This window comes from Cydia pomonella, chromosome 23, assembly GCF_033807575.1.
Source record: "Cydia pomonella isolate Wapato2018A chromosome 23, ilCydPomo1, whole genome shotgun sequence".
NCBI lineage: Eukaryota > Metazoa > Arthropoda > Insecta > Lepidoptera > Tortricidae > Cydia > Cydia pomonella.
In genome coordinates this window covers 4,543,246-4,556,133 of record NC_084725.1, presented here as the reverse complement: position 1 = coordinate 4,556,133, position 12,888 = coordinate 4,543,246, and the positions used below count along the sequence as shown (strand labels likewise).

General features: G+C 34.7%; 1 protein-coding gene and 2 long non-coding RNA genes across 10 annotated transcripts in view; 2 read left to right on the top strand and 1 right to left on the bottom strand.

The window, feature by feature from the left end:
• Positions 1–1,533: 1,533 nt before the first annotated feature.
• The window catches only part of LOC133530526 (uncharacterized), a 28,537-nt gene continuing 17,182 nt past the window's right edge, over positions 1,534–12,888 (top strand). For 2 of the 8 annotated variants that reach the window (XM_061868459.1, XM_061868454.1), the window contains exons 1-2: positions 1,534–1,807; positions 1,953–2,208. In XM_061868459.1, coding sequence (XP_061724443.1) covers positions 1,616–1,807; positions 1,953–2,208 — 448 coding nt within the window. In that variant the 5' untranslated portion in view covers positions 1,534–1,615. Of the gene's footprint in view, positions 1,808–1,952; positions 2,209–7,249; positions 7,838–8,279; positions 8,379–8,701; positions 8,771–11,617; positions 12,186–12,888 lie in introns of those variants that run through there. The other 6 variants (XM_061868460.1, XM_061868461.1, XM_061868458.1 and 3 more) reach the window with 6 other exon arrangements.
• LOC133530530 (uncharacterized) lies at positions 3,368–4,987 on the top strand. Its single transcript, XR_009801325.1, has 2 exons — positions 3,368–3,873; positions 3,970–4,987. It is a non-coding gene; the product is annotated as an uncharacterized LOC133530530 (long non-coding RNA).
• LOC133530531 (uncharacterized) lies at positions 4,983–6,123 on the bottom strand. The gene is made up of 2 exons (XR_009801326.1): positions 5,792–6,123; positions 4,983–5,224 (listed from the first exon to the last, which is right to left on the bottom strand). It is a non-coding gene; the product is annotated as an uncharacterized LOC133530531 (long non-coding RNA).

Below are 12,888 nucleotides of genomic sequence, written 5' to 3'. Positions count from 1 at the left end.
GACAGCTCAGTCAGACAGCTGTCACAAGCTACAGGGACCGTGCGCGTTGGAGGGTCTGCCATCTTGTGGCCTGAATAGGAACAATAAACATGTACATTTACACGTCACGTGTTTTCTTGTGCATAGTAGGTTCTGCCATCTTGTGGGTTACATCGGAACAAAAAACATCACATTTACGCCTCGCGCCAAAAATCTGACGGCTCCTGTGCTGCCTCCTACAGTTCATGCACGCTCCCTACAGCAACGGATATTGTCAGGCTTTTTTAAAAAACCAAGACCAAGAACCAGGGGAGCGACACCATGAAGATATTTAATTTTAATAGGCCTGTCGACTTCCTTAGAAAGACATGACTGGACATGACCCTCTAATTGCCAAAAATGTTTAATGTTTGATATTTTTGCATATGAACCATTTCAAATATTGTAAACTATGTGCTGATATTTGGTGAAACGGAAAAATGAGTATTATTATTTTTCCGAGAAAGAGTTTTCTCGGTCTCGAAATCGGACCAGACCTGATAAAGTGTGGATGTAATTAGCACTTCAGGCCTGATAAAATTTGGATGTAATTGGCACTTAAATGGCCGAAAGGGACAGCATATTCGTCTGAATCGCTGTCAAACTTCGGTTTTGTATGGCTCAGCCGAATGGAACCGAGAATGCCCGAAAGGATCAGTTTCGCCCCCCCGCGAAAAAACATTTTAAAATTGTTTAAAGACATATTTAAAGTTGTTGAAAATGAGTGGGCATGGAAGAAAAAGGCGGTCTTGCCTTTTCGGCTGTGAGGATTTAGGAAAGTAGTTTTTCATTTCTTGTATTTACGTTGTAATATTAAGATTTAAAATAAACGTAAAACTATAGAATAGAACCACACGAATTGAAGAATTTCGGGCAGACCCCACTACCCCGCGGAGATGCATGGTTCTGGAACTTCAGATATTCACGATTTAAGTTTTAAGGTTACTAGTATGCATCGGAGTTATTATCGCACGGTAAGACTAATGCACTGACCTCGTGCCAGGTAGACGAGCGCGGGGGCGGGGTGCGGGGATCTCGATTTCATCACTCAAAAATCTAGAGAATACGGCGAAATGCTATTTTTAAAATACGAACGATAGAATTTGGAAATCTAGTGGTATTGACCACTCGTTTTCTATTCTATTAGTAAAATTTAAATGCCTAGTAGTAGAGATATTCAACATAACACGAAATTCAAGAATCGTCGCCCCCCAGAATGCTGGGATACATTAAAATTCATCCTCATACTCATACAGTATTTTTTACATATTTTGCCCTGCAATGATTTTGTGTAATGTCATCTATTATATGAAAAACTCGTCTTATAGAAACAGGCATGATGTCAGATTTTTAAAAACTGCCTTATTTTATTAAGAATCATATATTAATTACTATGAATATTTATGCATTTAATAAAGGTTTAATAGGAAAAATTTACATTTTAGTTTTTATATTTAAAATTCGCTCCAATACGCTTGTGTGTCATGGCGTCCCTAGCGAGTGACAGTGATGACGTGACGGTCATATAAACAAAACGTACTCACTAGACGTTCCTTGGAAGCTTATTAAATAATTAGTTTATTTTGTGATATTGAATATGAATATCAAAGTGTACAAATATTGTGCGGTGCCTCAGTGTAAAAACACATCAATAAAAACTCCTAATAAGTTGTTTGTGCACGTTCCAAAAAATAAAACAACACGATACAAGTGGCTTAAACTTGCAAAGCGAGATCCAACGAAGACATTGCCTACTTCTAATCTTTATTTTTGTGAAGATCATTTTGATGTAAGTATTTAATTTAAATGCTTATACTTTCTAAAAGTATCTTGTATGAGGCGTACATTTAATATAAAAGTAGCATGAGACCAGTTCTTTTCAGGTTAGGTTTCACATTACACCACTCTTAATAGGTAATTTGTTGAAATTTCAGATGCCAAATGACATGGAAAATTATATGGAATATCATTTGATGGGATCGGTGTCACAAATCCGCATGAAACCCGGCTGTATACCCACCAGATACCAATGTCAACCAGATAGAATAAGAACATCTGATGCTATAGAACGATCATATATTCTCAAAAAACTGAGTAAGACAATAATTAAAGAATGTGAAAAATTTGTAGAAGATAAAATTCTTGCTATGAAACAGGTGGAACTTGGAGAGACTTCATCTGGAAGTTATGGTAGGTAATGAAATGACCCCACATGTCATTATTGATTATATGCATAGTTAACAACCTAGACAGGAACCAAGGACGATAGATATACACTAACCCCCTTATTCATAAACGTGTACTAAAGTTATGATGCCGCTGATCATCGTTTATCCCTTTCCATCATACCAATACATTGGAAAGGGACAAATGATGATCAGCGACATCGTAACTTTAGTACACGTTTATGAATATGGGGGTAAATAAGTAATCATAGTGTCTTCCCTCCATACAAAGATAAAATAAAAGTTTTTACTAAGCTTTAAGCTTTATTCAAGGAATTAAGTAAAAGGCTCATTGAATCTACTGGTGACCAGAGAGTTGGCAGCTTTCTCTCGCAGCGCATAAGTATTGCCATTCAGTGAGGGAATGCTGCCAGCATCTTTGGCACAATGCCGCTGGGGCCTTATTTAGATGTATTTTAATTTAAATTCGTTTTTAATTTTAATATAAGAAGGTATTTTATATGATTGTATGTACCATTAATTTTACATTGAGTTAAAGCTTTGGGAGAAAACATAATTACTCATACTCATTTATTCAGAAAGTCAATTTAATTATTTTAACTCGTTTTTATGTATTGTAATATTTGTAATTATTGTCTCGCAAACACAACTTGCCAGTAAATAAGAACAAAGAAAACTGTAGGTACTCATCGCTTTCTTTTGGGTGCTAGTACTAGCGTTAGAGAACTATAAAAATCGGAACATTTATAAATACTTAATCAATATTATTTTAGCATGGATGTTTAAAAACATTTTAGAATTCTTAGGTTGTAGAATAATTTAAAAGTTATCATTGCATGAAATTTCGATACTTTATCGTTAAGCCACGGTTTATGGAAGGTGTCTTTTTAGACCTAGTAGTCCAACTTCGAACATTTTATAATACTCGTTCGAAATTCAAAATCTCGGACGCAGGGCTGTGTAAAGGCATTTATTTTATTTTTAAATTCCTTGATAAAGTATTATAAATGTATGTATATAATAGGCACCTATGATCATTATAGTAGGTGTTACAAAAATATTGACGGAAAAATTAGGAAAATGAAACAATATATATTTTAGCGTCAATTCAAAAATCTGAAAGCTGCGCCACCTGCCGAGTCTAAAAGTAACAAATAATTCATATATAGTTGGTCAAGCAAATCTTGTCAGTAGAAAAACGCGGCAAATTTGAAAAATCGCGGGCTAGCAACACTGTGTTCGAATAATTCCAAAATCGCGTGTAATCTGTGTTTTATCTGTAGAATGTGGATCGTCCATCTTGTTTGTTTACATTCCGAATCGGTGCTAATTCAAGAGAAATTTCTGCTCCCAGCATTAAAATAAATATCAATATATTAAATAATATTGTGCATGACCATAAGCAAAGTCAAGATGCCTACAATGTAAGTAAAATCATGCTCGTTGATCTTAACCATTAGAAAATTTTGAGGTTATGATAATTACTTCAAGATCCCGGAGAATTTTTAAGATAATGTGCAGTTTTTTCTGTTTCAGGGTTAAAAGGCTTAAATAAAGATAAAACGTATGCCTAAATATATCCAATAAGACCACGAATTGTGCCCTCGAAACCGCAACTGATTCGATTGTTCCCAATATCAACAGACGAAGTCCTCAAATATTTTCAAAGGTAACTTTTTTAAACAATCTTAAGACGTTTAAGAACCTTGATTATACCTACTTTCTTTCGCAACATCAACCTAATACTTCCATATGTTTGTTGCAGGATTAAAACTCGCCCAATATAAGGCGTTCGTAAAAGTTTCTCTTCATACAAAACTTACCTACGGCGGTTTACGTACATACGTGTACATGTACAACGCAAACAAGACGAAAAATAAACTTGTTAATTAAAAAAACTAAAAAAATTGGGACAATAGTTTAGATTATTATTGTAAAAGTTGTCCGTTTGTTAATCATCACGAAAATATATTATTTAGGCTGATTTGTTTCATGCACTCAGCTATTGCACATGTATACCTATGGAAAATCCTAGTTTATACTTTCTGAAGTTGGTATGTACCTATTTAAAAGAAGTTTTAAGTCGCTTTACCTGTTTGTTCAATAAATTAAAATAATTTATTCAGTGTGCATAATTTTAGAAAAATATTTTAACATTTAAATCATACCTTCTTTTATCCAGAAACAATATAACTCCATATTACTCACATGAGTGGAAGTTGTTAAGTTTCCATTGTCAAGGTATCTTTGATTAATATTTTGAGTACCTGAAATTGTGTCAGTTCCTGACAAGTCTTGAATAGACTAATGTGAAAGTTAATAAAATTTCTTAACAGCATTCTCCTGATATCTAAATGACTTTTTTAAATATCTACATATAAAATATGATCTAGCCAATACATATACCTGTATAAAAACAGTAGTGTGAGCAAAACCTTACCAAGCTAGCATGTAAGAGTGGTCTCAGAGATATTGGAATATCTCTGTACTATAAATTAGGCAAATTGCTTTAGACTAAGTTTTATGTGTAACTACTACTATAAGAATACATTTTGAAACTTGGAATGGAAACTTTAAACTTGAAATTACAAATTTTCAAACAGATCTGTTTTATGCTTAAGATGCAATAAGTGACTAGGTACAAAGTATTCTGATGCTTGGAGTGGACCAGTAACATTGGTAACTTAATGATATTTTTTCAATGAATGGCCTGAATTAAGTGTAAGTAAGCTAAAGTGACCCGTATCTTAATTGCCTTGAAATTAAATGAACACCAAAATATCTGCAGTTGTGTTTTATTTATTTTTAATCTGTATATTTATATAAATATATTGTAAAACCATTTCAAAATTACACTGGTATGTGAATGTGACATTGTTCAAGAGAAATACACTAATTTACAATTAACAAGTGGCATAATTATTTTCTTTGGGCTTCTTCAGTTTCTGAACTGATGTTAAAAACAGCTTTCTACCGTGGTGCTCATGTTCTCTTTGCTCCCTATTTGTCTTCTAAGTTAGCTAAAACAGAATAAAACCATATCAAAATGATGTAAATAGTCCAGATATTTGATATTTAATAAGCCCTGCAATTGTGACAAGAATAGTTACAGTGATACCCTACCAGGGCTACCGCTGCCAGTGATGGCTCAGGGGTTACTTACCTAGGTTTTAATATTTACCTATATAAAACAATGGATTGTTTTATTCTAGTTAAATTCAGTAGTATAGGTACCTACTAACAGATCGTTTGGTAAAAAGTACTCAAGTGCAAATGCCTTAACCTTTACATTTATTTAGCTATGACATCTTCATGTTTAAGTTGAATATATATGTAGCAGATCTGCTCCTAAGCATACCAAAGGTTAAGAATGCGAGCGCTCGCCTTTTGCGTCCACCTTTTACTAAGCATACAAACCTTTATTTTAATTCAATCTATTGATATATTTTTCGATTGTATCTACCTAAATATGTCTAATTAGCTTTTGAAGGTTGCATAAAGGAGCATTTGTATTGCATTTTATCGTGATATATCTTTAATATTGAATTCCAACCGAGAAATCTGATAATATATTAAAATCCAGCTACCTGCGGAAGCAATGACTTGATTCAAACATTATTTTCTCCAGCATAGTCCGTTTGCAAATAGGTATTTTTTGATCTCGTTTATCATATTGATTGACATCGTTTTTACTCCAGTTTAAATTGTCCCTCTCATAATAATAACAATTTCCAAATGCTTCAATAAACCGCGAGCGGCAGTTTTAGTTGACGTACGAAGAGCGCGCTCAGCGGAAAAAAAATGTTTCGGTTCGATGTACATTGCTGCTTTTCTTAGCGCAATACTGCTCTGTGAGTGTTGCCATACTTCAGTTTGCTTTACATTGCTACTGACAGACTTTGCTTGACAGACTATAAATGTATTTAGTAATAAAAATATAACTGAATAATATTTTTTGCTCGCTGGCAATGGCTGTCCACCTGGGCGCAACCCTTTTATTTACAAACAAACATATCTGTCGCTGTCACTGTTTTCACCCGAGATCTGGGGGCCTACCGCGAAAACCGAAATTCGCAAATTGCGGGGATCTTTCTCTTTTACTCTCACTAAAACGTAATTAGAGTGACAGAGCAAAATGCCCGCAATTGACGAATTTCGATTTTCCCGGTAGCCGCCCTGCACATTCTTTTTATAGTTTTTATTCGAAGTTGGACTAAACTTTATAAATCGCTGTACACACACTGGTTAAGCGCACTGCATTTGCGTTGCTTGAGTTGCTTCTGTATAAAAGCCTAGCGGCTACAATGTCAGCAGAGGGCCTACCGCGACACGCGAAAATCGAAATGTCTGTGGCACAGAATAAGTAAGTAACAGTATTGTCATATCTGTGGCCTTGTTGACCAATGTTGCCAGGCGTACGATAATTATTGTACACGTATGATAATTTGGGTTCCGGGCTGTAACCGCGAAAATCGAAGTTCGTCTATTGCAGGCATTTTTCTCTGTCACTCTAATTACGTCTTAGTGAGAGTAAAAGAGAAAGATGTACGTTCCAAAGAGCATTATCATACGAAAAAGTACGATAATTTTAGCCGTTGTGCGATGCTACCCAAAATGTTTAGTTTTTGAACCAAAATATGACACTTTCGTTCAGAAATAGGCTACGATTAGCATCTTTTGGGTGTTCGGCTCCTTGGTTTACGTCAAAAAGGAAATTTCCTGTTAACCGTTTGGATCTATCACAAAATACACAAATATAAAACTGAATTTAGACAAAAATTGCGTTTAGGCAAAAATAAATTTTGGGTGAAGTGCCTATTTGATAGACGTACGATACTTTTGTCATCGGTACGATAATTTTTACGATCAAATACGATAATTCGCTCCTGCTCACCTGGCAACACTGGTCTTGATAGATGTCAATGTCATTATTCTCACCTAACTTTATACTGGACTGAACCATCAAGGTTAATTTTATTCATAATAATTACAGGTACTTTGACTTGTAAAAAAGGAATCCAAGTGCTGTGTGTGTATCTGTAATAATAAGTGACAAGAAGCATTTTTACATTACCTCCCAGTGAGTGACGAGAAAAAACTTATTTAGCAGTTGAACTGTGTAAATAAACAGAATCAGGGCTATGAGCTCAACTCCCAAAACGGCCGATTTGGCGCTACCATCGCGTCGTGCCTCGCCCTCGCTCCCGCCAATCTGGAAGCCATGATATATTTGAAAAGTTTTGAAGACTTTCAAAATCGATTCATTAAATGTTTAGTGTAAACAGTGTGGAACAATACTTGTTAATGTGCTGCGATATCATTTAGTGCAATAAAAATTACCATGAGACTAAAGTGTTGTGTTGGTGGTTGCAATGCAACAAATGACACCCATCGACTTTTTGCATTTCCTAAGAAGGATTTTCTCAGGAATTTGTGGATGTCTTTCCTTGTGCCTACGAATTCTCTTCTTCTCGGTCTGTCAAAAGAGCAACTGCTCAGGAAACGTGTGTGTGAAAAACATTTCGACAAACATCAGTTTGACAGATTAGGCAAAAGAATTCGATTTTCGTATCCATGCCTATTTACAAATGACGAAATTACTCACGGTGAACCTCTTGTAGCAGATGGAACTGGTAAGTACCCACTTTCATGTTAATTCTATGTAAATAAATATTTACTTCCACATTACACTAGCATAAGTAAGCACTTGAATAGCCCATTACGTTTAGGATTCTATTTTAGAATTCTTCGTTTCGTTCAAGATTCATATACTCCCATGCCGCAAAAATGTCATTTTGTTCGATTGTGACACAATCTAGTGACACAAACTATTTTTATAGTTTATCCTTATTTATCATACCTACTGACAATTCAAAAACAACATACCTGTTTAATATTTATGTTATTTGTCGAGTCACATCATTAAATAATTTCTTAATAAAAAAAAAATGTATTAATTTTTGGGGCAATTTTATTTTTTATTTAATGTTGACGAGTATTAATTTGACTGTTGAATTAAAGCTAAGCATAGATTTTGTATCTTAGTTTATAACATTTGATCTAATTCTGTTTTAGTGCGAAATGCTCTGAGCGACCACAATTATTTTAAAGTCCAAAATGATGAGGAAGACACATTGATCATATTGGAAAAAACATTGGTCATTGGAAGGCCAGGTATGTGTAAATGTCTATGAGTGCTATCACTTAGGAATGAAGATAGTCAATCTTTTTTTATTAACTCAATGCCATTATGTCTTAAAATCAAATTTCAGTGACGTTTGTTTCTAAGAAAAACATAATTTTACTTTAATTTTCTGTATTTTCAATTGATCACCAATTATTTTCCAAAAGATTGAAAATTTATTGAAAAATAAACTTGCTGTTATTTTTATTTTATTGCAATGGTCCAATTTTTATTTAGTGTACATATAAATAAAGATAAGATAATTTAATTCATACTAAATACATATTAATTTATATTGAATATTACATTTCAGGCGAAGACTTCCATGAACATCCGTCATGCTCATATTCTCAAGTTGAGCCCTCTGTCTCAGATAATAAAGGTACTTATATGAGCTTGTGTAAAGTGGCTAAAATATGTGGTATTTTTTTAGTTATGACCAGGGGTCGGACAAAAAGTGCGCATGACGTCAAACCACTTATAGGTGATTTCAAATACATAGTATTTTTGATTTTCATAAACAATTATCACTTATCATTTATCAACCTCTTTATTAAACGATATCGCCACTTGAAATGAGTATGTACGTTTTTGACTGACACATTGTCAATCAGATGAACAATAAATTGACTTCGTTACTGTTTAGCTATTGTATCTTCACGATTATATTTAGCTAAAATTTATATTTACTAATGTATAAGAAAACGCTCTAAAATGTCATGTCATCTTTACTCGAATATTGTGGCAATTTTCCGTTTTTGGAGGTACGTGACAAACACGTATACTGCTAATCTTACCTACTGTTCCCACTTTTGACTATTAAACCTATTTATCTGAGGATCCCACAGACTTGTTCTAACTAATTTCAAATAATTATACCTTATGGTAACAAGTTTCGTGAAATTTATTTTATTCACTACATCACCCTACCACCTGTATTATTAATTCCATGGATTTATTTACGTTTATTTTGTTACTTCATTAATACTACTTTGTTACTACATGTCACACGGAAGTTTAAATACAAACTCAAACATCATCCTGTGTGCAAGATTACGTCATTTTTACGTCATCCGCACTTTTTGTCCGACCCCTGGTTATGACATTGTTACTATTGTTAGCACCTTATTCAATAAAAGCAATAAGCTAGGTACCCTCTGCCATGTATTTTTAAACAAACCTAGTCATAGAGAAATAAGAATTAATAGAGTGCTCACTCCATACATCAGTTTTGGTACCAAAATGCTTATTGCCGAAACTCTATTTTCAACTCCCACTTACTTGGTCCTTGGCCCCTACATTATTCAGATTTGCCGCGTTTTTCTACTGACAAAGCTGGCTTGCCAGAGTATAATTTTGAATTTCAACAGAAAAAGTTTATTTCATTTCGTGTCCACTTTCCACATTTAAGTCCAACCATGTATTAAAAGTTAAATATTTGTCAATAGGGTTGTTTCCAATTTTTGAAAAGCTTGTAATACGTTCTACGTTGCCCTAAAATTTAACTTTTACCCTAAAAACTGCTTTAAATATGTTAAATTAACAACATATATTTTGACCCATGCTTTCGCGCCAAAAACGCTCTTTGAAAATTGTATGTCGTCACAGTTTGCGGTTTGACACATAACTATGTACATACCAAAGAGTAAGAGTACATACACACGTAACACTAAGGCCCCTCGTTGTCTATTCTCAGTACAAAAATTGATACTCAACCCGTAGCCATTTAGGTGGTGGGCAAGCTGTTTAGCTGTGTATGCGTGCGTGTGGGTTTTTAACCAACTAATAAAATATGTTCTGTAATAATTGAGTTATTATATATCGTAAAGTATTCATTATCCATTAGCATTTCGATGATGTTAATTTTTTGTGCAGATATCGAAGCTTCAATTAATTGCCCACCACCAAAATGGCTACGGCTTGAGTATTAAATTTTGTACTAAGAACAGACAACGGGGGACCTAATTGGCCTATTTGTATAAAAACCCTCAATAAATTAATAAAGATTTAAAAAAAAACGGGGGCCTACCGCAAAAACCGAAAATCGCATATCCCCACAGGATCTTTCTCTTTTACACTTACTGAGACGTAATTAGAATGACAGAGAAAAATACCTGCAATGCCGAACCTCGATTTTCGCGGTTATAGCCCACTAGCCCAGTGTCAAACCGTGAGTTGTGACGTCATCAGAATCTTCAATGTCGTTTCGACTTGGATCACGTGACGTTTGTTAAAAGATATTTTAAATTCAATATTTACAAAAATATACTCATTAGAGGTCCACTAAGGGTAGTTTAACATGTTCTTATAATCCATAAGAATTTATTGGAATACTATTCTGCCCTAAGATTTGTAGATAGAAACAACTCTATTTAAAGAAATATCTACTTCAAACTATAAGGGCCCTCCACACTCGTGCGCGAAGCCGTGAACGCGAGTGTGGAGGGCCCTCGCGTCGATTTCGCAGATTGTTCATGCCTTATTCCGGTTTTCTGTGCGTTAAAGGAGACGCGAAGCGCGAACTTGCAAGACTCCACACTCGCGATCGCTTCGCGCCGCGATTCGCTCACGAGTCAGTTAATCTGAACTGTCATAACCTCCTATGGCGGCTACTTGGTTATATTGGGTGCGAACTTGATCAACCAAAAATCAATTTGACAGTTCCCAGTTTGAATCAGTGCCTTGCCGCAAACTAAATCCGATCAGCTGACGCTTCGGCGCCATCTTGCCGCAAACCAAACTGCGAAATCGCCGTGAAGTAGTGCGAGAGTGGAGGAGAGGTACAATAAGTATAGAGATAAAATGGTAGAGCCCGCAGATGACCGAACGAGATGCTCTTATGGAACTTCCAGTAGGAGAAGCAAAGAAAGCGCTATGATTGTTAGTCTTTGTCACAGTCTCATTTTTTTATCCCCCCTCTGTAACTTTTAGTATGGCTTATGGTGGGCAACAAATAACCCGACCAAATTACGTAGGTTGTTTTTGGTATGTTGTCAAGAATATTAAAACTTATTTTTAATTTGGCGCATTGCGTATGTATGTTCTGTCCCTTACGGGCGTACGCTTGTAGCACATCTAGTTCATCCTCCCATCTATCTTGGTCTGTTATATTGGTACTATTATTTTTTGGCGTACATGTTTAATTAACATGTTGGTATTAGTGTGCCACTGTCATGCAAACTGACAGAAAAGTGTATTTTCTATTTTTCTCTTCGGTTCGGTTTTCTTTTTCGGTTGTTTATTTTACATTCGTTCTAGATATATTGTATATTTTGTGGGTGAAATGAAATAATGCGGATCCCAAAGTATTGTGTATGTAATAATAAGCGAGATTAAGCATTTTTACATTACTTTCCAGTGAGTGACCAAAAGAAACGAATCGTGTGCCTGAGCTGTGTAAACTTAGAATTAATAATCAACTTACCTAAAGAAAAACTCGAGAGGAATGTACCTATTTCACATATATTTTGATAAGTTTTCCACCAAGTCAAATAACCGACTCAGATATGGTGCCTACCCATCGTTGTCTACCTACACCTGAAGACTTGAATAGTTAAAAACTTGGAGGTTGGAGTAAAATAAGAACTGATTTTGACAGTTATGAATTATTGATGTGGCTATAAGTATTTACAATAATATAAATGTGCATACTTGCTTTCTTAATAATTATTGTCATTTCAGTCATTGAATGCCATGGTAGCAACAAATAATTTATAAATTTCAGAATGGGCCCAAGAGCCATTCAGAAAACTGCTATCTTAAAGATGAACCAACTGTAAAAGTTCTAAGACTCACTGGTAAGTACTTTTGTCAAATTGATGCTGTAAAATACTTTTTTATTTTAATTTCCTCTAAAACTATGTTTGTTGCAGTAGAAGTAACATTCAAATGGAGAGAAAGGATTATGTTAATGTCACCAATCATGGGACATTTAAGAGAAAATTTGGAGTATTTATGATATTTCACTGACTATTGTAAAATTTCTACTGCTTTATGCTTTAAAAGTTGAATGTCCAATTCGTCCTTTGTTTTCTATGTATTGAATGAAAACTACTGCAATTGGTTTCAATATTATTAACCAATTAAAACTAAGGTTTTTTGCTCCAGTCATGGGGTGTATGGAGCCATTAATTTTCAAACTAACAAATATCAATGAAAAATTAAACTTAAGCAGCTCTTTGGCTCTTGTTTATGGTAAAATGTTGCCAGCGATTAAAAACTGATGGACTTGTTTTACAGTATTTGTCTATACCAGGGGTGGCCAACAGGTCGATCGCGATTAACTGGTCGATCGTGACTGTTAGTCCAGTTGACTGCCTGTTCCATTATAGGGCTGTTTACTATATTATGACATTTTGGAAGTTAAAACAACCAAATCACTTTTTTTTTTTCAGTTTGATTTTTGCAAATGCATCTGTATTAAAGGGCAAAAACCGTTTTAATTGAAATTTTCACTAACATTTATCAAAGAGTGGTAATCCACCTGTCCAATTCCTTGGT